The sequence below is a fragment of the Hyla sarda genome, chromosome 8 (genome assembly GCF_029499605.1).
Source record: "Hyla sarda isolate aHylSar1 chromosome 8, aHylSar1.hap1, whole genome shotgun sequence".
In the NCBI taxonomy this organism is placed as follows: Eukaryota; Metazoa; Chordata; class Amphibia; order Anura; family Hylidae; genus Hyla; species Hyla sarda.
Window position 1 is genome coordinate 142,507,507 of NC_079196.1, and position 27,207 is coordinate 142,534,713.

Genomic DNA, 27,207 nt, shown 5'->3' on the forward strand with positions numbered 1-27,207 from the left:
CATGTCCATGAGCTGTGTTAAAAGGGTTGTAACATGAATTTTTTTAATTTTACTACCGTAGCCAAACTGCCTAATAAAACATTAAAAACTTTGTTTCACCTTTCTCGCTCCCGTGTAGGCTCCAGCATTAGAGTCTCCCATCTGCTATTTTGGTTACAGCTATCAGTTACATCTGCCAAAAGCCTACATTTAAGCAATGTAATATTCTGCAACCTATATTGAAAGGGAATCTGTCAGCAAATTTATGTTCCAAACTACTGACACTGTAAGATAGCTGTTAGGGCAACTAGATACATGATATAGTTCATATATCTTATATATCTCTTATTCTTTGGTGTCAAGTGTCAAAGAGGCGTTCCTAAGCCCCTGGAGTGCAAAGAGCTGAAATACCTCCTCACCCCCCAACCCTCCCTATTCCTTCTTAATTGAGACCAGAAAGAGGAGAGTAGAAAATGGGGATACTGGACGAGCGCTACTGCTGAAATAAAAAGGATGCGAAACGCCAATAAAGCACAGGACAGTTTATTGTGCTTAAGAACAAACGGACAACGCGTTTCGGCACCAGCATGTGCCTTCTTCAGGTCCATAAAATGAATAATTTCGGCGTCCTGAAGCCTATGGTGTGCTGTGGTGGCGTCTTAATTGAGAGTCAGCTGGAAGCTCAGCTCTGACTGTCAATTATTATTATGGAAGGATGAAGATATATATGAAGGTACAATATAAGTGAATTACTAAGGCTACTACTTCACATGCCAGTCTTTAGTAAAATGCCAGTGGTTATAGGCTAATAAATTAGGCTAATAAATAAATCATCTTAATAAATCAAGCATTGCTACACCTGTCCCCCATGCTGCACTATGAAATCTACACCAGCACCGAGCTGGTGTAGATCTCGGCTACAATATACACTAGCTTGCTAGTGTATTTTTTTTTACAAATTAGACGTGTAGTAAGACCATACCCCCTTTAAACCAGGCCACAGCCTCTTTAAAATAAGCACAAGCATGTCTGGTGTGGAAGGGCAAAAAGTTGCAAACAAGGGCTTCAGCAAATGTTTTTATGTTTTTTTTATGGCAGGAAAACAGACATATTGACTTAATAAATTACCCACCCCTGTGTTTCCTTTCCCTAATAGCTATTTAACAGTGTCAGCATTTGGAACATGAATTGCAGCTGACAGATTCCTGTTAAATTACATTCCTTAATCATTGTGTAAACCATATACGTAAAGTGCAGTATCATGCCTAAGTAGAATTATTATGGACCCCATGGCTTCTGCTTTCTTCTAACAGAAAATAAATATAGAAATGTATACAACTTTTCTGTTAGGCTTCCTTCCTCTATAGTTTTTCTATTTTTACTTGCTTTGGCTGGCCAAGAAACCCTGGAAATCATGGCTCAGCTTTTTAAGGTATGGTTAGTGTAACAGCGTGTGCTCCGTCTGCTTCTCCTGGCCGTGAGGCCTGTTCCTCTCTCCCCTGTTGCCGGCGGGGCTGGGATTCGCATCGCGGGACGCGCCCACATGCGAGTCACTTACCTTGCTTCTCTGCTGCGACTTCTTCCTCCGCCTCTCAGCTCCATTGCGCACATCCCCGTCTCTTAGGGCTCGCGCGCTGGAGTTCTGAGATTTAAAGGGCCAGTACGCCCATAATTATGGGAAACACCTGACACCATGTTATAAGTTCCTGCACCTACAATTTCTTGCACCTACAACAGCTTCCTGCCGGATCTTCAGTGCCTAGTGCCTGAGAGAAAGCATTCCCTATTGCCTGTTTGCCATACCCGTGTACCCAGACCTTCCTGCTACGTTTCTTAACTACGAACCTTTGCCGCCTGCCTTGACCTTCTGCTACGTTGACTACGTTACAGCCTCATCCTTCTGTACCTCGCCTTGTCCAGTTACCTGTGTGGTCAAGCTGTGTCAAGGGTAGTGGGCCTTGCGGCGGGCTCTGGTGAAGACCAGGGGCACCTTAGACTCCTCTCCCCGATACGGTCCGAGTCATCAGCCACACAGGTAGAGGATCCACATCCTGTTCGTGACTGCCTACATCCTGGTACGTGACAGCAAGATCCAACCATGGATCCAACTGGGGTTCCTCTGCCTGATTCGGATCCAGTCCCAACCAGCTATCCACCATGATGCAGCAGCTGCTATATGCCCAGCAGCATCCGCCACAGCCTCCTCCAGCTCCAGTACAGCCTCCCGCTGCTGCAGTTTCCTCCGGATCGAAACTCCGTTTGTCACTTACTGAGAAGTTTGAGGGGGATCCCAAGTCCTGTCAAGGTTTCGTGACACAGTGCTCCATGCACATAGAACTCATGGCGGACCAGTTCTCCACAGAACGAGCAAAGGTGGCCTTTGTCATCAGTCTCCTGTCTGGTAAGGCCTTGGCCTGGGCTACTCCACTATGGGATCGCAGTGATGCTATCACTACTAACCTCCAGGCATTCCTTATGGAATTTCGCACAGTCTTTGAAGAACCTGCCTGAGCTTCCTCCGCTGAGACGGCATTGCTGAGACTTTCCCAGGGCAACACCACTGTGGGTGAATATGCCATCCGTTTCCGGACCCTGGCGTCAGAATTGCCTTCTAATCTGAATGAACTGATGCAATTGGCATCCCAAATTGATATCCGTTTCTCTGAGAGACGTGAGGAACAACATCAAGAAAGAGAATCCGCAAGACCTTGGCGCTTTCCTCGCTTGGCACCAGTCTTGCAGCAACCACCGCAACCCTCTACGTTGTCTCCCGCAGTGGAGGCTTTGCAGGTGGATTGGTCTCGCCTGACTGCAGGAAAGAACTTGTATCGAGCTAAGAATCTGTGTCTCTACTGCGCGAGTGCCGATCATTTCCTCAAAGATTGTCCTGTATGTCCACAGCCACAGGGAAACACTTGTACCTAGGGTTTGTGGGAGAGGGTTTGTGGGAGAGGCTTTGGAGTCCAGCTTTCTCTACCCTCCAAAGAGACTATTTCCGTTCTTGCCTTCCTGGATTACGGTTCTGCGGGACATTTTAATGATGCCTCCATAGTACCATCTGCTGGTGTCCCACCTACTTAAGCCCTTGTACATCTCTACGGTTAACGGAGAAAATCTGGACTGTATAGTGCTTTACCGCACAGAACCGATATCTATGCAGGTTGGAGTCTCGCATAAGGAGAACTTGTCCTTCTATGTACTTCCTCACTGTACCTCTCCTCTCCTGCTAGGCCTTCCTTGGTTGCAACTCCATGCCCCGCAGCTGGATTGGAAAACGGGAGAAGTTCTCTGTTGGGGACCTTATTGCAACAATCGCTGCATCCATACTCGTCCGTTTAAGCGGGCGCCTCCTTCTACTCTTCTGCCCGGTCTGCCTTTGTTTCTTCAGGACTATGTTGACATCTTCAGTGAGAAACTGTCTGAAGTATTGCCACCTCATCGTCCCTATGATTGTCCTATAGACTTGTTGCCCGAGACCACTCCTCCACGGGAAATAATTTACCCTCTGTCTGTTCCTGAAACTCAGGCCATGTCTAAATATATACAAGAAAATCTTCAAAAGGGTTTTATCAGGAAGTCATCTTCCCCTGCTGGAGCCGGATTCTTCTTTGTGGAGAAAAAAGATGGTTCTTTGCGAAGCTGCATTAACTACCGTGGTCTGAATAAAATCACCGTCAAGAACCGTTACCCTCTTCTCTTGATCTCGGAGTTATTTGACCATCTCCGTGGAGCAAAGATTTTCTCCAAACTAGACCTTCGGGGTGCTTATAATCTAATTCGCATAAAAGAAGGAGATGAGTGGAAGACTGCATTTAACACTCTTGATGGACATTTTGAGTATTTGGTGAGGCTGTTCGGACTTTGTAATGCTCCAGCAGTCTTCCAGGAGTTTGTTAATGGCATCTTTCGTGACCTCTTGTACACCTGTGTCTTGGTCTATTTGGACTATATACTCATCTATTTGCCCAATCTTCAGACACATCGTTCTCACATCCGCCAGGTCTTGCAATGTCTCCGTGACAACCATCTTTATGCTAAACTGGAGAAGTGTGTTTTTGAAAGAACCAGTCTTCCTTTTCTGGGATACATTGTCACTAGTCAAGGTCTCCAGATGGATCCTAAAAAGTTGTCAGCCGTACTGCACTGGCCCCGACCTACCGGCTTAAAAGCTATTCAGTGTTTTCTTGGGTTTGCCAATTACTACCGGCAATTCATTCCTCATTACTCCACCTTGGTTGCACCCATTGTCTCTCTCACCAAGAAGACTTCCAATCCCGGGGTCTGGACTCCAGAGGCTGAAGATGCCTTTAAACAGTTAAAGTCCACCTTCGATTCGGCGCCGGTCCTGTCTAGACCTGACTCAGGCAAGCCTTTTCTTTTGGAGGTGGATGCATCTTCAGTTGGAGCAGGAGCTGTCTCAACACAAAAGTCCTCTAAGGGAAGAATTGTAACCTGTGGCTTTTTTTTCTAAAACCTTCTCTCCCACAGAGAAAAATTATTCTATAGGAGACCATGAACTGTTGGTTATAAAGCTTGCCTTGGAAGAATGGCGTCATCTCTTGGAAGGTTCAGTACATCCAGTTACAATATATTCAGATCACAAGAACTTGCTTTACCTTCAGACAGCCCAATGTCTCAACCCCCCGGCAGGCCCGTTGGTCTCTATTCTTCTCAAGATTTGACTTATACATTCACTTCCGTCCTGCAGAAAAGAATCTTCGTGCTGACGCTCTTTCCAGGTCTTATGATGTGCAAGACCGAGAAACCTCTCCACAGCATATTATTACTCCTGAGCGTCTTATCTCTGCAGCGCCAGTTAATCTTAGGCACCTGCCTCCTGGAAAGACTTATGTGTCACCCAGTTTAAGACTCTGAGTCCTGAAATTGGGTCATTCCTCTCTTCTGGCTGCTCATTCTGGAACTCGTAAGTCCTTACAGCTCATCTCAAGACATTACTGGTGGCCTAGTTTAAGACAGGATGTTGTGGACTTTGTCCGTTCCTGTTCGGTCTGTGCTCGGGATAAAACTCCTCGTTCAAAACCTTCAGGTCTTTTACAGCCTTTACCTGTTCCAGAGCTACCCTGGACTGATATCGCTATGGATTTCATTACTGACCTTCCATCTTCTGGAGGCAATACTGCTGTTTGGGTGGTAGTGGACCGGTTTTCTAAAATGGCTCATTTGGTGCCGCTGCCTGGACTTCCATCTGCACCACAGCTTGCTAAACTGTTTCTTTGCCACATCTTCCATTTGCAAGGTTTGCCCTCACATATTGTATGTGACCGTGAAGTCCAGTTCATCTCTAAGTTCTGGCTTGCCCTCTGCTCATGTCTCTAAGTGAAGTTGCACTTTTCCTCAGCCTACCACCCTCAATCCATGGACAGGTTGAGAGGGCGAATCAGGTCTTGGGAGACTATCTTTACCATTTCGTTTCGGCTCGACAAGACGACTGGGTCGAATTACTTCCTTGGGCAGAATTCTCATACAATCATAGGAATTCTGAGTCTACTGGAACATCGCCTTTTTTCGTAGTTTACGTACTTCACCCTTGTCCTCTTCTTCCGGAGTTCCTGCAGTTGATGAGCAAGTATAGAACTTTTCCACCATAAAATCACAATTTATTGGGTAGATTTCATTAAAACACATATAACCCCTACAGACAAACTGTACCCCACCACTAAATTTGACTCCTTCTCCTGGGTTAAGGATATATCCCTCTTTGTGAGGAAAATTAAATGGAAATTTTTTTTTGCTAAACAGGAGAGGGAGTCATGTATTGAGTTAAATGTATCACCCCCTGAGTTGTCTGCTCTGAGAGCCCTGCAGTCCCTGGAGAGAGAAAATGCACAAGACAAATACAAGGCACCTTTCACTAATCTCAAAAATAAAAGCACAAGGGCACCTCCTTTGTCCGAGTGCCTCAATATTGATATTTTTGAGACACTGGTAATGAAGGAGCTAAAAGAACTAGACCAGAAGAAAATAGAGGTCTGGGATGATCTCTCCCCAGGTGAGCGCAGGGCACTAAAAGAATAATCCTCAAACCAAGACCTCATTATAAAACCCTCGGATAAGGAGAGTAATGTGGTGGTCTTGGATCTTGATCAGTATATGGTAATGTGTCATGATATTCTCAAGGATCAGACTACCTACCGTAAATTGGAAGGGGATCCCACTGGGGTGTTTCTACATAAACCCCAGGAGATTGTTTCCAGGGCTCTGGAAAACAAAATGGTGGATGAAAATGAAGCGTCCTTTCTTTGCCCAGAATGTCCTATAATCCCAACTTTCTACTCACTCCCGAAGATACATAAGGGGATATCTCCCCTCAAAGGAAGACCTATCGTTTCGGGAGTGGGTAGTCTGACCCAGAATGTTGGGATATATCTGGACAAGATTTTATGCCCATTCGTCCTAACGCTCCCTTCATACATACGTGACACTGCGAACCTCTTACTTAAACTTGATGGTATATTGATGAGGGCACCATCTTTGCGTCCATCGATGTAGAAGCCCTATATAGCTCCATCAAACATGATCTAGGCTTGCAGGCAGTGAGATCATATCTGTCCACTAAGGACATTCATCTGGATCCCCATAATGAATTTGTCATGGAACTCTTAGTTGTGCATCTGTGAGAACTCTATTTCCTCTTCAACGGCCACTTCCTCCACCAGCTCAGGGGCACCGCGATGGGGAGCCCCTGTGCCCCCACATATGCCAACTTGCTCCTGGGCTGGTGGGAGGAAAGAGTGGTATTCGGAGAGGAACTTAGCCCATGGCATAAACATCTGTCCATGTGAATAAGACACATAGCTGACAACTTCATTTTCTGGTGCGGAACTGGGGCAGAGTTTGTGGAATTTGTTAATTTGTTAAATCAAAATGATTTCAATCTGAGATTTACATGTGAATGGAACCCTACCAAACTTCCCTTTCTAGATGTTTTAATCTTGAAAGGAAAGGATGGGAACATTGAAATTACGGTGTATAGGAAGCCGACTTCCACCAATGGCCTACTAAGCTGGGAAAGTTCCCACCCCCTGGCCCTGAGAAAAGGTATCCCCAGGGGCCAATATTTGCGCCTGAGGCGCAACTGCTGGGGTACTACAGAATTCATGAGGCAGGCACAAGATCTTAGATCGCGCTTCCAAGAAAGAGGGTATCCAGACAATGTCCTAAGGAACGCCTTTGACAGTTCCATCTCACTTCGAAGGAGGAATCTCCTTGTCCCAAAACAAACACATACTGTAAATGACGAAGTCATCCATGTGATAGGGACCTTTGATAGTAGGCACACAGAAGTCAGGTCCATATTGCAGAAATACTGGGATATACTCTTGGCGGATGAGGACATCAAAGACTGTTTGGGTGACTATCCACAACTGACTTTCAGAAAAGGCCCCAGTTTAAGGGATATGATGGTACATAGCCATCTCTCTCCGAAAAGGGCACCAGGGACCTGATTGGACCGGAGACCGAATGGCACTTTCAAGTGTGGGTCTTGTGTGGCCTGCACTTCAGTAAAAAACAAACTAAATCCTTTACAAGCTCATCAGACAAGAAGTAGTTTAAAATTTTTGATTTTATCAATTGCAAAACCTCAGGGGTCATATATCTTGCTCAATGCCCATGCCCCATGGACATTGTCAGTAAGGCAAGGTGAAAATTCCGTCACAGAATTAGAGATCATTACAATGATATCTGTAATCAAAGGTATACCTCACTTTCCAGACATGTCCATCAGGTGCATGAGGGGGACCCTAATTTGGTAAAATGTATTGGGATCCAAACAGTGACGAAAGGCCCGCGATGGGGTAACTGGGATGCAAAACTCCTTCAAGTCGAATGTAAATGGGTTTACAGGTTGAATTCGATGACGCCTACCAGCCTCAATGAGGCATAACATTTTTCTTGCTATATTTGATGCATACGTTCTCTATCATATAAGCGCATTCATACATCTTTTAACCACCAGCAAGGGTACCTTTAGGCAGGGATTAATTTGTGTGATGATATATCACTAATGGATTTGGCAATATAACTGTAACATGCAATGATGCTGCGATAGCATATTTAGTGTGGCAAAGGCAGATCATAGTAACTATGTAGATCTGCGGGGATATTTAGTGTGGCATATTAAGTGTGGTAAAGATAGATCACAATAACTATGTGGATCTACGGTGAAGCATGGGCAGCTCTGGATAATTCATATGGGGCAATTATATTGCACTCTAGTATGTGATTTTTGATGTTTCTCATTTGGTACTGTAAGATTGCATGTTTGATATTACTAGATGGCCTCTACGTAGACTTATGACATCCATGCCCTAATGAGCGCTGATATTATTAGTATAAAATATGGCTATAGCCACTATCTCTTGCATATTTGCCGGACTATAGGATGTGATATCTGATAGTCTGGAAGCTAATAATTGAGAAACATTATGCACTTCAGTACAGCTATACGAGATCAATTAACAATTGCACCACATGATAACTAGAACGACAAAAACTATATGGTGAATCCATCAGGTCTATACAAGCCTGAAATAACACTGCAGGGGTTAATCTTGCGCAAGAGGAGATGAGGGAGTTGTGATCTATCCACCACTGTGCTTTGTGGACCGGCCGTTCTGTAATGCATGACCATATATGGAAGCTCTGACGTAGGGACGCACTGAGCGTCCCCATAGTAACATAACCATACACTCCCCCCTCACGTCAGGGAAGCCCCGGCAGTGAAGGGGAGGTCCAGATCTCAGTCCGAATAATTTACTGGTTAGATGCCGCTGAGGGGAGGCGCAGTAAGCTGCGGCCGTAACCCCGGTGACGTCACTCGGAACGAAACATCTGGGAATCCACACACCTGCTGAAGGAGTTGCTCTCATGACGTGGAGGTAAGTGTAATTAGAGAGAGTGTGTTTATAGCATAAAAAGACCGCTAAGGGTGAGAATGGTTGCCACTGCCACTCCACCCTGCCGGGATATCATGATCTTGACTGTCTCCCTGATGAGCTGAGCAAAACGCTGCGTTTGAGACCAGGTTTTTTCATTTTATATCTAAATACTTTCCTAAAGGCATTCCTTTATGGCATAACAATTTGCACAAACAGCACTAACACGTAAGCACTTTTCTCTGTACCATATCTGATAGGATCATTACAGTACAGGGACAGGGTCCTGAGGCATGGGGGTCGTCCTTATTAGGACGAGTCCCCCAGCTACATGCCACACAGTGAGGGGAAAGTGTAAATATGGACTTGATTGCACTACACGTTGAGGGATTGATAGGGAGTGTAGGGATAGCACATTCCCTCCAGGAATTAACCCATCATTTTCAGTGCAATCTTGAACCTGGGAATTGTGCAATATTTAAAGGAGTAACCCGAATAGACTCAGTAGGGGGCTCTTTCTTTGGTGCAATAGTCATTCTACACAACTGATGCAAAATTGTGCAATATTGGTGGTGGTGAATTATTTATGTTTGTTTTTTATTCTCTGTGATATTTATTCCCTTGGTGGTCACAGGTGAATATTGGTACAGTTTGTCTGTAGGAGTTATATGTGTTTTAATGAAATATACCCAATAAATTGTGATTTTATATCTTGTAAGTCATACCCCAGTTTTTCAGTTTATTGATTATTTGTGGTGGGGAAAAGAGGCTAGCCCATGATTGAATGATTTGGAGCTGAATAAGTTCAACTTTTCCACCATCTGCCAGAAGACACGTTCATCTCTTTTACATGCTGCAGGTCGAATGAAGTCTCAAGCAGACAGGAAAAGGCGTTCCACTCCCAAGTTCTCTCCCGGTGACAAAGTCTGGTTTTCTGCCAAGTACATCCGCTTCAGAGTACCCAGCTATAAACTGGGCCCTTGCTATCTAGGTCCCTATAAAATCAAGAAGCGTTTAAACCTGTGGCCCATTCTCTCCATCTGCCGTCCTCTCTCCGGATCCCGAATTCCTTCCAGGTCTCCCTTTTGAAACCTTTCATCCACAACCACTTCTCTAAAAAGGACATTTCACCTACTCCCATCTCGGGTACCTCTGATGTTTATGTTGTCAAACAGATTTTGGACTCCAAGCTTATCAGAAGAAAACGCTTTTATCTTGTGGATTGGGAAGGATTCGGTCCGGAGGAGAGATCTTGGGAGCCTTAAGAAAACATCCTGGATCGTGACCTGCTTAGTAAATTTCTGAATCGTAAGAAGAGGGGGAGACCAAAGGGGGGGGGGTACTCCGGCCGCTTCTCCTGGCCGCGAGTGCACTGCTCCTCTCTCCCCTGTTGCCGGCGGGGCTGGGATTCGCATCGCGGGACACACCCACATGCGAGTCCCAGCTTGTCACTTACCTTGCTTCTCTGCTGCTACTTCTTCCTCCACCTCACAGCTCCGGTGCACGCGTCCCCGTCTCTTAGGGCATGCGCACGCCGGAGTTCTGAGAGTTAAAGGTCCAGTACGCAGATAATTAAGTGAAACACCTGACACATGTTATAAGTTCCTGCACCTCCCACACCTCCCTGCCAGATCTTCAGTGCCTATTGCCTGTGAGAAAGCGTTCCCTATTGAATGTTTGCCATACCCGTGGACCCACACCTTCCCGCTACATTTCTTGACTACGAACCTTTTCCGCCTGCCTTGACCTTCTGCTACGTTGACTACGCTACAGCCTCATCCTTCTGTACCTCGCCTTGCCCAGTTACCTGTGTGGTCGAGCCGTGTCGGGGGTAGCGATCTGGGTGTTGCCTGCTGCAGCGAGCCCATCCTGCCTTGCGGCGGGCTCTGGTGAAGACCAGCACCTTAGACTCCGCTCCCCGATACGGTCCGAGTCATCAGCCACACAGGTAGAGGATCCACATCCTTTTCGTGACTGCCTACATTCTGGTACATGACAGTTAGAAAACAATACAGTTCCATTTTGTACCTATAATAAGTCAATACTGTAATTTCTTTTGTTTGTTAAATAAAATAACAATGTGTGTCAATTCTTTACCTTTATGATTTCAATTGTCTAACCTCTTCTGATTAAAAGATGTAGGACAGTTTTTTTCATGCAGAACACAAATAAACATTGTACTTTAGGGATTTTTACGAAATATCACTTACGCAGCCTACAAAATTATGCAGAGGCTCAATATAGTTTTTACATACTGTAAAAAGTGTTAGTACCCCCTGCTTTACCACATTGCATTATGTATCACATTGCAATAAAAACTATAAGTAATGTATATATGTAAAATATTTGTCCCCAACTTCTTACTAACATCAGAGCTTATCTCTGACTGTATGGTAATTTGGTCTATACCAGACTTCCTGTCCATATTCCTTAATCATGATCATACTTCTGCATGATTTCAAAGAATATCCTTTTTTAAATAGTCTATATTTCAACATGTACAATTTTTGTGTTCAGGTATAAAATATAGACTATGTAAAAATAATTGTTTCATAATTAATCCTTTAATTTGGTTTATTGAGACTAGACTGAAATGAAAGCTGTACAGTGTTCAGTATATTTAGGACACAATTCTGCTTTCTTAAACAGTACTGGAAGGCCTAGATATGTTATTATGTTCAGAGTAGAAAAGCGCCCTTCTAAAGTCATGAAATGAATGGAGTCTTAAAACTACATAACTCGGCATTATATAAGTCTAATACTATTCCAACAGCTAATATTAGGTTGGAGTGACATGTGACCAAGCACTTGCAAATGCGCTATGTTTTACAAGCTACAACCTTTATCATTATTTAAGATCAATTTTTACAGTATTCTGATATAAAATACTTCCATTCCAGAATTTGACTGCAGTAATCAGGAGCACCTGATCACCCAACTAAATTAAATTTAAGGATTCACTTACTGTATTTTGCACTTTACATTGATTCTCAATATGACATTTTAAATGAACGCTTAAGAATAGCATTTAAATGTATGCACTCATAATATAAATTATATCTTCGGATTATACCTTGACATTTTCTTAATTTAGTTAATGTCCCGTCATCTGGGAATACAGAGTCTTGGAAGCTTTCGTTTCCCAAATTAATTTCTTCATCTATTCCACTTTCTGAAGATTGTCCACTGATTGTTCCCTCGTTCCGTCTTTTATTAGCATCTTCATTAGAGTTTTTGCTGCTGTTTTGTTCCAGTTTTTGTACATCCACTAGCGTATTTGTAGACTGATGAAAATGCTTTGTTATAAATCCAACAAACCTCATGCCTTTTCTGGATGCATCATTTACCTGCATGAAAAATGTTTAATAAAATACCAAAATAACAAGCTCTCTTTATATTTATAAGAAGCTCTAGCCTTTTTAATCAATATTTAACCCCTTAAGGACTCAGCCCATTTTCACCTTAACCCCTTAAGGACCGGAGGTTTTTCCGTTTTTGCATTTTCGTTTTTTGCTCCTTGCCTTTAAAAAATCATAACTCTTTCAAATTTACACCTAAAAATCCATATGATGGCTTATTTTTTGCGCCACCAATTCTACTTTGTAATGACGTCAGTCATTTTGCCCAAAAATCTATGGTGAAGCGGGAAAAAAAATCATTGTGCGACAAAATTTAAAAAAAACCGCTGTTTTGTAACTTTTGGGGGCTTCCGTTTCTACGTAGTACATTTTTCGGTAAAAATGACACCTGATATGTATTCTGTAGGTCCATACGATTAAAATGATACCCTACTTATATAGGTTTGATTTTGTCGGACTTCTGGAAAAAATCATAACTACATGCAGGAAAATTAATACGTTTAAAATTGTCATCTTCTGACCCCTATAACTTTTTTATTTTTCCGTGTATGGGGCGGTATGAGGGCTCATTTTTTGCGCCGTCATCTGAAGTTTATAACGGTACCATTTTTGCATTGATAAGGCTTATTGATCGCTTTTTATTCATTTTTTCATGATATAAAAAGTGACCAAAAATGCACTATTTTGGACTTTGGAATTTTTTTGCGCGCACGCCATTGACCGTGCGGTTTAATTAACGATATATTTTTATAATTCGGACATTTCCGCACGCGGCGATACCATTTATGTTTATTTTTATTTTTATTTACACTGTGTTTTTTCTTTTATGGGAAAAGGGGGGTGATTCAAACTTTTAATAGGGAAGGGGTTAAATGATGTTTATTCACTTTTTTTTTGCACTTTTTTTTTGCAGTGTTATAGGTCCCATAGGGACCTATAACACTGCACACACTGATCTTTTACATTGATCACTGGTTTCTCATAAGAAACCAGTGATCGATGATTCTGCCGCATGACTGCTCATGCCTGGATCTCAGGCACTGAGCAGTCATTCGGCGATCGGACAGCGAGGAGGCAGGTAGGGGCCCTCCCGCTGTCCTGTCAGCTGTTCGGGATGCCGCGATTTCACCGCGGCTATCCCGAACAGCCCACTGAGCTAGCCGGCATGCTTTCGGTTTCACTTTAGACGCGGCGTTCAACTTTGAACGCCGCGTCTAAAGGGTTAATAGCGCGCGGCACAGCGATCAATGCCGCGCGCTATTAGCCACGGGTCCCGGCCGTTGTTAGAGGCCGGGCCCGACCCGCTATGACGCGGGGCCACGCCGTGGCCCCGCGTTATAGATCGGGAGTGGACACATGACGTTCCAGTACGTCATGTGTCCTTAAGGGGTTAAGGACTGAGCCCTTTTTTTGAAATTCTGACCACTGTCCCTTTATGGATTAATAACTCTGAGATGCTTTTACCTTTCATTTTGATTCATAGAAAGTTTTTTTTTTTTTAACATATTCTACTTTAACATAGTGGTAAAGTTTCGTCATTACTTGCATCCTTTCTTGGTGAAAAATCCCAAAACTTCATGAAAATTTTGAAAATGTAGCATTTTTCTAACTTTGAAACTTTCTGCATGTAAGGGAAATGGACATTCCAAATAACCAAATAAATTATATATTGATTCACAAATACAATATGTCTACTTTATTTTGGCATCATAAAGTGGATTTGTTTTTACTTTTTGAAGACATTAGAGGCCTTCAAAGTAAAGCAGCAATTTTCCAAATTTTCATGAAAAATGCTAAATTTTTATTTTCAGGGACCAGTTAAGTTTGAAGTGGATTTAAGAGGCCTTTCTGTGAGAAATGCCCCATAAATGACCCCATTATAGAAACTGCACCCCTCAATGTATTCAAAATGACATTCAGAAAGTTTATTAACCCTTTAGGTATTTTCACAGGAATAGCAGCAAAGTGAAGGAGAAAATTCAAAATCTTCATTTTTTACACTCGCATGTTCTTGTAGAGCCATTTTTGGAATTTTTACATTGGGTAAAAGGAGATAAATCCCCCCCAAATATGTAACCCAATTTCTCTCGAGTAAGGAAATACCTCATATCTGGATGTAAAGTGTTCTGCGGGCACAGTAGAGGGCTCAGAAGGGAAGGAGCGAAAATGTGATTTTGGAGAGCGAATTTTGCTGATATGGTTTTTGAGGGGCATGTCACATTTAGAGAGCCCCTATGGTGCCAGAACAGCAAATAAAAACCACAAAAAAACTCCCACGTGGCATATTATTTTGGAAACTACACCCCTAAAGGAACGTAAAAAGGGGAACAGTGAGCCATAAAACCCCACAGGTGTCTGACGACTTTTCATTAAAAGTCGGATGTGTAAATTAATTTTTTTGTCACTAAAATGCTGGTTTTCCTCTAAATTTTTCATTTTTACAAGGGGTTAATAGGAGAAAATCCCCCCCCCCAAATTTGTAACCCCAATGTGTGGACGTCAAGTGTTCTGCAGGCGCATTACAATGCTCAGAAGAGAAGGAGTCACATTTGGCTTTTGGAAAGCAAATTTTGCTGAAATGGTTTTTGCAGGGCATGTCTCATTTAGGAAGCCCCTATGTGCCAGAACAGCAAAAAAAACTCCCACATGGCAAACTATTTTGGAAACTAAACCCCTAAAGGAACGTAACAAGGGGAACAGTGAGCCTTAACACTCCACAGGTGTTTGACGACTTTTTGTTAAAGTCGGATGCGTGAATGAAAAAAAAATTTCACTAAAATGCAGTTTTTTCCCCCAAATGTAACATTTTTACAAGGGTAATAGGAGAAAATCCCCCCCCCCCCCCCACCGCCAAATAAAAAAAAATTGTAACTCCATTTCTTCTAAGTATGGAAATACCCCATGTGTGGACATCAAGTGCTCTGCTGGCGCACTACAATGCTCAGAAGAAAGGGAGCGCCATTGATCTTTTGTAGAGAGAATTTGTTTGGAATGGAAGTCAGCGGCCATGGGCATTTACAAAGCCCCCCGTGGTGCCAGAACAGTGGACCTCCCCTCACATGTGACCCCATTTTGGAAACTACACCCCTCACAGAATTTAATAAGGGGTGCAGAGAGCATTTACACCCACTGGCGTTTGACAGATCTTTGAAACAGTGGGCTGTGCAAATGAAAAATTACATTAGCCCTAGTGGCTGTGTCCTGCCTGAGGTCCCACCGGCAGCCTCTACCTCTGGAGTCTCCCCAAAGGTACCACCAGTCCACCAGGCATGAACTGATTTGCCATTCAGGCACACAGAAAAGCTAGGTGACAATTTCTCACCTAGCTTTTCCATGCTCCTGAATGCCATGTCTGCTTACAATAGCTGAGCTATTATTTTCCATGGTCCTGAATGTCATATCTGCTCATAACATATCTGCTTATAAGACAGATGTGCCTATAAGCAGATATGCAATTTAGGAACACAGAAAAGCTTGGTGACAATTTCTCACAATTTCTAGCTTTTTCATGCTCCTGAATGGCGTATCTGCTTATATCAGCTCAGCTATTATAAACAGATATGCCATTCAGGAGCATGAAAAAGCTAGCTGTGAAGAGCTTTTCCTTGTTTCTGAATGGCATATCTTCTTATAGCTGTACTACTTTATGCATTGCTGAGTAATTACTGCACCTAAAATGTTTCCCTACCAATTCTGCAGAAACGATATACGGCTGCAAGGAATCGTCACAGCGGTCCGAGCTAGATGGAAAATTAAAAGAGGACGACTCTAATGAGAGAAGATATTGCCTGTGAGTCCCACAAAGAATTGGCATTACCATTTGGGCACTATAGATAGGCGGGGTTCACACTTGCGAAAAATTTAAGTTGTTTAAAGTGCATCTGTCGTACGTTTCCTACTGCTGTTGTGCTGTGCCCTTAAATGTCCGTTAGGCTCTTTTTTTTCGCCAGCCTTTAACAGACTTTTTGGGACAGGACACAACGGGCAATAATGGGTCCCGATGGATCCCATTTACTATAATGGGGTCCAGCGGGTGCCGTTATTTTGTAATGGGACTAGCAGGAGAAAATGATGGTGCAAGCAGTAATTTTTCTCTCGCTATTCCCCCAGGCTCCCCCGACAGCCGTCACACTACCTTGTCCTAACGGCAGTGTGAAAGAAGCCTTATGCATATGAAATTGCTAGCATAGCCAAAAAAGATGTTGATGTATGCATACTTTGCATATCTTCATAGATGTTGTCTGTTCCTTTATTTCGCTAAACAAAAATAAGATTTTTTAGCGGTGCATTGAGTGTCAAAGAGGTGTGGCTAGGGTCCACTGTGCTTCAGGGCCCAAAAAAATTGCTTGCACAGGGTCCAATCAAAATTAAAGACGGCCCTGCCCGCAGAGCATTTTACGTCCACATATGGGGTATTTCCGTACTCAGAACACGGAGAAATTGTGTTACAAATTTTGGGATTTTTTTTACCTCTTGTGAAAATGAAAAGTATGAGGGAACACCAGCATGTTAATGTAATTTTTTTTAAAATTTTTACACTAGCAGGCTGGTGTAGACCCCAACTTTTCCTTTTCATACGGGGTAAAAGGAGAAAAAGCTCACCAAAATTTGTAAACGCAATTGCTCCCGAGTACGGAAATACCCCATATGTGGCCCTAAACATTTTCCTTGAAATACAACAGGGCTCCGAAGTGAGAGAGCGCCATGACTAAATTAGAGATTTGCATAGGGGCGGACCCGGATGCAAGCGTTAGCCCCTATTCACACGGCAGAATTTACTCAAGCGTTCCTCAAGAATTCCTCCTCGAATGAAATCTTAATACACTTCTATGGGAGTCCACACTCCCATTCACACTTAGGCTGAATTTCCGCTTGGATTCCACACCAATTCAGCACAAAATCCTAAAAAGCAGAAGTGGAATTGGGGCGGATGAGCGGAAATTCTGCCGTGTGAATAGGGCCTTACAATTGAATCCGCTACCAAAAATATTCTACGCCAGTGATTCCCAAACAGGGTGCCTCCAGCTGTTTCTAAACTCACAGCATGCCTGGACAGTCAGTGGCTGTCTGGCAATGCTCGGAGTTGTTGTTTTGCAGTAGCTGGAGGCTCCATTTTGGAAATACTGCCTTACGAGACGTTTTTCATTTTTATTGGAGGCAAGGGGGGGGGGGGGGGGACAGTGTAAGGGCGTATATATGTAGTGTTTTACTCTTTATTTTGTGTAATGTAATGTTTTTAGTGTACATGCGCCCTGGCGGGGGCTCAAACTTGAAGCAGGAAACTCACTTTAAACCCTCATCCATGAGAATGTACCCTGTACATTCACATTGGGGGCAAACCTCCAGCTGTTGCAAAACTACAACTCCCAGCATGTACTGAGTTGTAGTTTTGCAACAGCTGGAGGCACACTGGTTGGAAAACCTTGAGTTAGGTTCTGTTACCTAACTCTGTATTTTCCAACCAGTGTGCCTCCAGCTGTTGCAAAACTACAACTCCCAGAATGTACTGATCGCCGAAGGGCATGCTGGGAGTTGTAGTTATGCAACAGCTGGAGAATCGCAGCCACAACTCCCAGCAATGCGAGCCAGCCATTTGCTGTTTGTGCATGCTGGGAGTTGTAGTTATGCAACATTTAGAGGACTACAGTTTAGAGACCACCGGACAGTAATTTCCAAACTGAGGCCCTCCAGATGTCCCAAAACTACAAATCCCAGCATGCCCAGACAGCAAACTGCTGTGTGTGTGGATGCTGGGAGTTGTAGTTTTGCAAGATCCAGAGGGCCACAGTTTAGAGAACACTATACCGTGGTCTCTAAATGGTTGCCCTGCAGATGTTGTAAAACTACAAATCCCAGCATGCCCACACAGCAGTTTGCTGTCTGGGCATGCTGGGATTTCTAGTTTTGCAACATCTTGAGGGCTACAGTTTAGAGACCACTGTATAGTGATCTCCAAACTGTGGCCTTCCAAATGTTGCTAGGCAAAAACTCACCGCTCCCCATTGCAGGATCAACGAAGCTTGCAGAGGAGTTTGCAGGACAGCTCCCCCGCTCTGCAGGACTACCGTGGGTGGGCAGAGTGGGGGAGCGGAACTTTAACCCCCCCGCCCCCAATCTGTTATTGGTTGGTCGCTTCTGACCGACCAATAGCAGGGATAGGAGGGGTGGCAACCTTGCCACCTCACTCCTATCCCTTCAGGGGGATCGGGATGTCTTGGACTGCCCAGATCCCCCTTATTTTCTGGGTCACCGAAGACCCGTATGACCCGGAATCACCGCAGATTTGCGTCGACATGGGGGGTTGGGGGGTGTCTCAGGATTCCCCCAGGCAATGGCAGGGGATGCCTGATGAATGATTTTAACAGGCATCCCAGTCCGGTCCCCGCCCGGCGAGCGGTGGGGACCAAAGAAACACAGGTCGTACCTTAAGGACTCGGAAACAGTGGCATACAGGTAAGCCCTGCATCCTTAAGTGGTTAAATACATAAAAATAACTCCATTTATATTTTCTACTAATTTAAATACAAAAAAACTAACTAAATTGAAAAGCCACTGCTCATTCCAACTAAATACAAGAAATGGACTTTATTGTAAATCTTTGGAGCCCTTCTCTTGCTATCTGTCAGAACAGCAGTCACCAATGTGGAGAGAAATACGCAGTATCTAACAATGGGAGGGGGTCTTAGCACTGAACGGGATGTCAGATGTTTATTTAAATGATAGGAATGCTTTAATGTGCTAATTTTGCTTTAGAGGCAGTAACACACGTTTTGCTATACACATGTTTATTCCCTTTGTGTGTATTGGAACTAAACCAAAAAAAAGAAGGAAAAAAAGCAAATTGGACATACTGTCACACCAAACTCCGAAAATGGGCTGGATAAAATTATTGGCACCCTTTCAAAATTGTGGAAAAATAAGATTGTTTCAAGCATGTGATGCTCACCTGGGGCAAGTAACAGGTGTGGGCAATATAAAAATCACACCTGAAAGCAGATATAAAGGAGAGAAGTTCACTTAGTCTTTGCATTGTGTGTCTGTGTGTGCCACACTAAGCATGGACAACAGAAAGAGGAGAATAGAACTGAGGACTTGAGAAACAAAATTGTGGAAAAATATCGACAATCTCAAAGTTACAAGTTCATCTCCAGAGATCTAGATTTGCCTTTGTCCACAGTGTGCAACATTATCAAGAAGTTTGTAACCCATGGCACTGTAGCTAATCTTCCTGGGATTGAACAGAAGAGAAAAATTTATGAAAGGTGTCAATGCAGGATAGTCCGGATGGTGGATAAGCAGCCCCAAACAAGTTCCAAAGATATTCAAACTGTCCTGCAGGCTCAGGGAGCATCAGTGTAGCGCAAACAACATTTAAATGAAATGAAACGCTATGGCAGAGACCCAGGAGGACCCCACTGCTGACAAAGAGACATAAAAAAGCAAGACTACATTTTGCCTAAATTAACTTGAGTAAGCCAAAATTATTCTGGGAAAATGTCTTGTGGACAGATTAGAGCAAGATAGAGCTTTTTGCTAAAGCACATCATTCTACTGTTTACCGAAAATGGAATGAGGCCTACAAAGAAAAGAACACAGTACAAACAGTGAAATATGGTGGAGGTTCAATGATTTTTTTAGGTTGTTTTGTTGCCTCTGGCACTGGGTATTTTGAATGTGTGCAAGGCATCATAAAATCTGAGGATTACCAACAGATTTTGGGTCGCACTGTACAGCCCAGTGTCAGAAAGCTGGGTTTGCGTCCAAGATCTTGGGTCTTCCAGCAGGACAATGACCCCAAACTTATGTCAAAAAGCACCCAGAAATGGATGGCAACAAAGCGCTGGAGAGTTCTTAAGTGGCCACCAATGAGTCCAGATCTAAATCCCATTGAACAACTGTGGAAAGTTCTTAAAATTGCTGTTGGGAAAAGGCGCCCTTCCAATAAGAGAGACCTGGAGCAGTTTGCAAAGGAAGAGTGGCCCAGCCCATTTTTGGAGTTTGGTGTGACATTATGTCCAATTAGCTTTTTTCCCTCCCTTTTTTGGTTTGCTTCCAATACACACAAAGGGAATAAATATGTGTATAGCAAAACATGTGTTACTGCAATCCTTTTCTGTGAGAAATACTTAATTTTCTAGAAAAATTTCAGGGGTGCCAACATTTACGGCCATGACTGTAATAATCTCTTTTATCTGCCTTCAACATTTAGGCAAATTTTTCAAGCTTTTGCCTAATTTAGAATTTTTAGCCTAAAAAGGGGGCATGGTGTAAGTGTTGTGGCTTTTTAGATACATTTATTATATACAGCTTTTTAAACAGTCACAAAATGTTGTGCAGCCATTAGTGAAAATTAAATTTAAAGGGACTCTGTCAGCTGTATTTGCTACTAAGAGCCGCAAACACTGTAAATAGCTGTTAGGCTAGGTTTTTTTGCGCCGTTTTTTCTTTTGGAAAACTGCCACTCCCTCTTTACAGCCAAAGCCAGATGTGTATTCAAAAGGAATGGAAAAAATTAAGGAAGGACTCCTTCCTAAAGGACCTACTTCATTAAAAGCCAGTGTGGAAACCTAGCCTTAGCGTAGTCAACTGCAACTTTCCAGGTGACGGTTGCCAAGCTTATAAATTCATCCTTTTGAAGGTATCACATATATCACACATGGTGCATTTGTTGCTGGCTTTCTGCATTAGAATGTGTTCTATACAGCTAAATTGGGTGTTTTGTTTGCAGCATGTACTGGATTTCTGCAAGCCCAATGTGGATGAAAAGAAAAGTTTCTGATATTTTTGATACAAATTGGCCCTATGTGGATATAGCAACAGGCATCTCCCCTGAGAAACACAAATTACACAGCACCTGATAGTAATCTAGAATATCAATTCAGTGATCTGTCCCATTGCCAGTGTGTGTGTGTGTGTAGGGGGGGGGGGGGGGGGGGGGTCAATGTTGATAAAATAAGCAAGTCCTGACAGTTAAAGAAGTATGTACTATGCTGTGTGTACACAATCTGGGAAATTAAAACCAACATATCGTACACAAAGGCATCTGTCAAATCTGGCTGTTCAGTGAGGAGATAACACATATACTTGTACACATCTTTGCAGTGTCTGCTCTGCCTAGACTTTCTTGCCATATTTACAGTATAAGCAGCCAGATTCGCTTTTCCTCTTTATTGATAAGGAGCAGATAAATCTGCATACTCATACTTCCAAATGTCTCACTTTTGTTCGCACAATACTACAAACCAAAGTCTTCCAAAGGGGTGGGGTTTAGGATGCCTTCTTGCCTGTACCGGTGGTGAGCCTTAAATGTTTCTGTTTTGCCTGTTTAAATGTTGGCAGATATGTGAACTGCTATTGTCTGATGATCATGGTAGGAGGTTATTATAAGAGTTTATCTTGATAATGAGAAGACTTAGATGCCTTATGTTGACTATTACTCCCAAATCTAATTTCTACACAAAGATATACATACAATGAAACAAACTTAATAAGGCCATGTTCACACAACAGATTTTTCAGATGAAAACATACAATGAGTATTTGCAATTTTCTTTTGGAATCTGCCTCAAAAAATGATGCCACTTATTTTTTTCCACAAGACAGATGTCAAATCAATGGTTTAAAATTCTACCATGCATGGCCATGGATTTCTCAAATAAATAAAAAAGAGGCAGATTTGACATATATTTCAGTGCAAAATGTACACCAAAATCTCTGTAAAATTCTTTCATGTGAACATACCCTAACAGTTGACAAGTATGTGAAACATTTAAAAAGGGAGAAATACTTTTTCTAGTAGAATTTTCATGCCTTCATTTGTAAGAGCTTCATATAATGACATCCACTCCTCAATAACAAGACTGGCCTGTTTCTGTCCTGTGGATACTGTGTGCTTTTGACTGAAATAAAAAAAAAAATTATTTATGTAATTGTTTAACTCCTGAATGGCTTAAATAAAGTGGTACTCCAGTTAACTTAAACTTCTACGGAACGAGGCCTGGCTACTCACTCGTCCTCAGAGCAGAGTGTCCCCCACCAACAGAGATGTGCATAGTGACGGCCTGCACAGCCAATTGTGTCTCTGAGGGTGGGGGCAACTCTGCTCCAAGGCCAAGTGAGTAGCTGAGCCCTACTCCGGAGATCAAGGGGAGGCCCCAGCAGTTAGACCCCCTACAACACCTGTGATCAAACACTTATCCCCTGGAATTTTAGTTACCTGGAGTGCTCCTTTAATAACAGTCACAGTATGCACTGCTATAAAAATGCAGAACAATCTAATGAACTTTTCCAGAAAGCTATCAAATAATGAAAAGATTTATAGTACATTTCTAACTAGTTAATAGTTTGTTTTCATATACATTCCAACCATGACCAATCAAAAATAATTTTCATATTGTTTCAGTTTGCTATAATGGAAAAAACATGACCTCACCGGATTGTTCTCTGACTGTTTAAGTATACAGTGCTAGGGAACTACACTTAAACTTATGCTTACTTTATTTAATGCAGTTATTCTACAGCTAGCACCGTGTGGAAATGTAATAAAAAAATAAATAAAATAAAACACCACTAATTAGAGTAAATGTAATGATTCCAGGCTTGATTACATCCAGGCCTGCTTCATATACCCATGACCACTTTTAACCCTCCCCATCAGTCAAGTTGTCAGCACAACGATTCAACAAACTCATTATGGGACAATCAAAGGAAATTCCTGAAGAGAACAGAAAAAAACATGTTGATATCTATCAGTATGGACAGGGATCCAAAGGCTTCTCTGAGGCCATGGGGTAGTAAATGTTTCCAAAATTGAACAGCTTTACAATTTCATAAACAGGAAGAGGATATTATCTTACAGGTAAGGAAACTCATTCAGAATTCAGAGTTTATTACTCATTGCATAGAAATTCTTTTAAGATTTACTTAAAATAATTTTGTGGGCCCATACACTACTTCTGTGGGTATCTTATTTGACATCAAGACAAAGTTTTTTTTATACATTTTTTTAAATGGACTCCATGGCATGAATTGATCCTGTGATATACTATCACTAGATCTGGCACAATTGACAGAACTATGCATGTTCTGTATTATAAAATACTCACAAGAGAAATCCAGCCAAAATCTTCTTCATCTTCTAATATTAGAACATACAGTGGGGATCAAAAGTTTGGGCACCCCAGGTTAAAAATTTGTATTAATGTGCATAAAGAAGCCAAGGAAAGATGGAAAAATCTCCAAAAGGCATCAAATTACAGATTAGACATTGTTATAAATTGTCAACAAAAGTTAGATTTTACTTCCATTATTTACACAAAAAAATTGCGTCTGCAAAAGTTTGGGCACCCTGCAGAATTTATAGCATGCACTGCCCCCTGCCAGTGTCATGGACTGTTCTCAATCATCATCTGGGAAGACCTGGTGATGTCAATCTCAAAAGTTTTAAACGCCCAGACTCATCTGACCTTGTCCCAACAACAAACAGCACCATGGGTTTTTCTAAGCAGTTGTCTAGAAATCTGAAACTGAAAACAGTTGACGCTCACAAAGCTGGAGAAGGCTACAAGAAGATAGCAAAATGTTTTCAGATGTCAATATCATCTGTGTGGAATGTAATTAAGAAATGGCAGTCATCAGGAACAGTGGAAGTTAAAGCAAGATGTGGAAGACCAAGAAAAACAGGATTGTGAGACAAACAATTCAAAACCCACGTTTGACTGCACAATCCCTCCAGAAAGATCTGGCAGACACTGGAGCTGTGGTACACTATTCCACTATAAAGAGATACTTGTACAAATATGGTCTTCATGGAAGAGTCATCAGAAGAAAACCTCTTCTATGTCCTCACCACAAAAATCAGCGTTTGAACTTTGCAAATGAACTTATAGAAAAGCCTGATACATTTTGGAAACAAGTTCTGTGGACCGATGAGGTTAAAATTTTACTTTTTGGCCGGTATGAGCAAAGGTACGTTTGAAGAAGAAGGGGAACAGAATTTAATGAAAAGAACCTCTGTCCAACTGTTAAGCATGGGGGTTCATCAATCATGCTTTGGGGTTATATTGCAGCCAGTGGCACAGGGAACATCTCACGAGTAGAAAGAAAAATGGATTCAAAAAAAATTTCAGCAAATTTTGAATGTGAAAAAGTTGAAGTTAAAGAGAGGATGGCTTCTACAAATGTATAATGATCCTAAACACACCTCAAAATCCACGGGGGATTACATCAAGAGGCGTAAACTAAAGGTTTTGCCATGGCCTTCACAATCTCCTGACCTCAACATAATTGAAAATCTATGGATAGACCTTAAAAGAGCAGTGCGTGACAGACAGCCCAGAAATCTCAAAGAGCTGGAAGACTTTTGTAAGGAAGAATGGGCAAAGATACCTCAAACAAGAATTGAAAGACTCTTGGCTGGCTACAAAAAGCATTTACAAGCTGTGATACTTGCCAAAGGGGGAAGTACAAGATATTAACTCTGCAGAGTGCCCAAATTTTGGCAGACGCAATTTTTTTGTTTTCTGTCATTTTAGTGTAAATGATGGAAAAAAAAAATCTAACTTTTGTTGACATATTATAGGAATGTCTAATCTGTAATTCTTTATGCCCATTAATTAAATTTTTTATCTGGGTGCCCAAACTTTTGATCCCCACTGTATTTTTAAGGAGATCACATCAATAATGTCCTTGAGCACAAGTTTATAGAATGAAGGGGATGTGTTGCAATGCACAGCACCCAAACCCTGGCACTGGTCAGAAATTTTATTTACTGAAAACTTATATTCTATGCAAATTACTATTGATTACAAAGGCCCTTTGTTCAGAATGTTGTATTGAGAGTTCTCATTAAGGATACCTGTCAGCCATGCCAAATAGATTGGGCATTTTATAGTTTTGCAAACTGGCAGACGTTTGAGCTCACAGACCCCAGTCATGTTATCCACTGATTTAGATTCCTCTATGTCAGGGATGTATTTAGAGTTCATGCTGCCCTAGGCACTTTTTGCACTTGCGCCTTCAAATGTGAGTCACATCAGAAACATTGGCCCATATTTATCAATCTGCCTGAAACCCTAATTGTCTGTTTTTTCCCATAGCAACCAGTCACAGCTCAACTTTAACTTTAAGAGCTCGTTAAGATATAAAAGCTGAGCTGGAATTGGTTGCTGTGGGCAAAACCAGACAATTGGGTTTCAGACTGGGCCATTATGTCAGAATACTAGAAATAATTTATTAAGCTCATACCTTGTGGTACCCATGGAATAATGTGGAAACACCTTAAATTTGCCATACAGTTTAAATATTTGTCAACCAAAGGCTCAATAGGCTGACAGCTATTAATTAGTCAGTAAAGTATAGGTATCATTTACATTGTTTATTTATTTATTTTTTGGGGTGGGGGGTGGGGGGGGGGTGTTTCATTAAAATAACCATCTTAATAATATACCCTGTAGTCTTTAAAAAAAAAAATCCAACTCTGGCCTCTGTCAAGTATATGCGGGCAGGGGTATAACTAAAGGCTCATGGGGGTTGGTGCTTAGGCCCCCTTCTGCCTGGGCAGCTTCTTACATTTAAAACTGCCACAAATTTTGCCCCTTAATAGAATGCTGGCACATACTGTGCTCTGAATGAAATACTTCTAAATGCTGGGCTCCTAAAAATATTACTGTCAGACACTGTGCCCCTGAACACAACACTACCACATGCTATGCTCAAATATAAAACTGCCACACACTGTGCCCCTGAATACAATGCCGCTACTAGTGAAAAAAAACACCCTAAAAAAACCTTGTTTTAAAATGTTTAAAATGCCACTATTGGCTTTCAGGAAATATGTGGCTTTATTTGCAAAAAAAAAAAAAGAAAAAAAAAAGAAAGAAGAAAAATCAGCTTTACACAGTGGCTCCTGCTTTTGGCATATAGGCAGTTAAATTTTTGAGATTTCCAAGTATTATTTATGATATATTCAGATGTAGTCATGTCTCAGTTTATTTCCACAATAACTACAAAACTGTGGCAAAATGCTATTTTTATTTTTATTTTTGGCAAAATCACAGCAAAACCAATACATTTTATTACAGTTTTGGAGTAATAGTAGTAATAAACAGGGACATGGCTGCTACATCTAAATATACTCTTAGGCTATGTTTACACATTGTGGCGTTGCCCATAATTCCAGGGGGAGGAGTGTGAACAACAATACATATATTATAATATTTATTAGTGTCAGCAAGTGCCACCCCAACAAGGTGCTGCCCTAGGCACTCAACCATGACTGCCCATGGGAAAATATGGCCCTTCTCTATGTATTGCCAAAGACAATTACCTTTTTTAAGGGGTATATTCCATCTTTTAGCTAAAGCAAAATTAGATCAAATTGGGTAATGAACCAAGACCAAAAAGATCCAAAACACAGAAACAAGATAATTGGTAAAGGTCCCTGCTTATTAAAGGGGTATTCCAGGATTTTTTTAATTTGACTATGCTACAGGGGCTGTAAAGTTCGTGTAGTTATAGTGTCTTTACCTGTGTGTGATGGTTTTCTCACAATTCTTATGTGATTTTCATCCCAATATTTATTTTTAACAGCATACAAAATGACTGCTGTCTCGGATTTTTCCCAGCTTGCAATGCGGTCAAGACCTTACTCACTAGTCAGCTGATGACAGGGAGCCTGTCTGCTTCAATGGGTGGAGAGAGCAATCAGCAAGTAATGCAACAGCTGGAGGCACCCTGATTGAAAATCACAGGTCTGCAGCTCATTTATGTTTCAATGGGTGGGGTAGCTGATGTGTGGGAAGGAGGAAAATGGTATCATGGGATTTGTAGGCAAACAAGAAAACTGAAAACAGGAAATACAAGTTCACAGAAAGCTAGCCACAGTGTTATGGTAATCTCACAGCATAGCCATTTAGCCCAAGACAAGCGCAGATCCTTCCTAAGCATGTCCATTACTGTCTGCCAGGTACGTA

The 27,207-nt window shown here is 42.1% G+C and overlaps 1 protein-coding gene across 1 annotated transcript in view; it reads right to left on the bottom strand.

The window, feature by feature from the left end:
* The window catches only part of RFTN2 (raftlin family member 2), a 100,464-nt gene that overhangs the window by 33,599 nt on the left and 39,658 nt on the right, over nucleotides 1–27,207 (bottom strand). The window contains exons 3-4 of the mRNA XM_056534987.1: nucleotides 22,023–22,134; nucleotides 11,950–12,223 (exon numbers count right to left, since the gene is read on the bottom strand). Coding sequence (XP_056390962.1) covers nucleotides 11,950–12,223; nucleotides 22,023–22,134 — 386 coding nt within the window. The remainder of the gene's footprint in view (nucleotides 1–11,949; nucleotides 12,224–22,022; nucleotides 22,135–27,207) is intronic.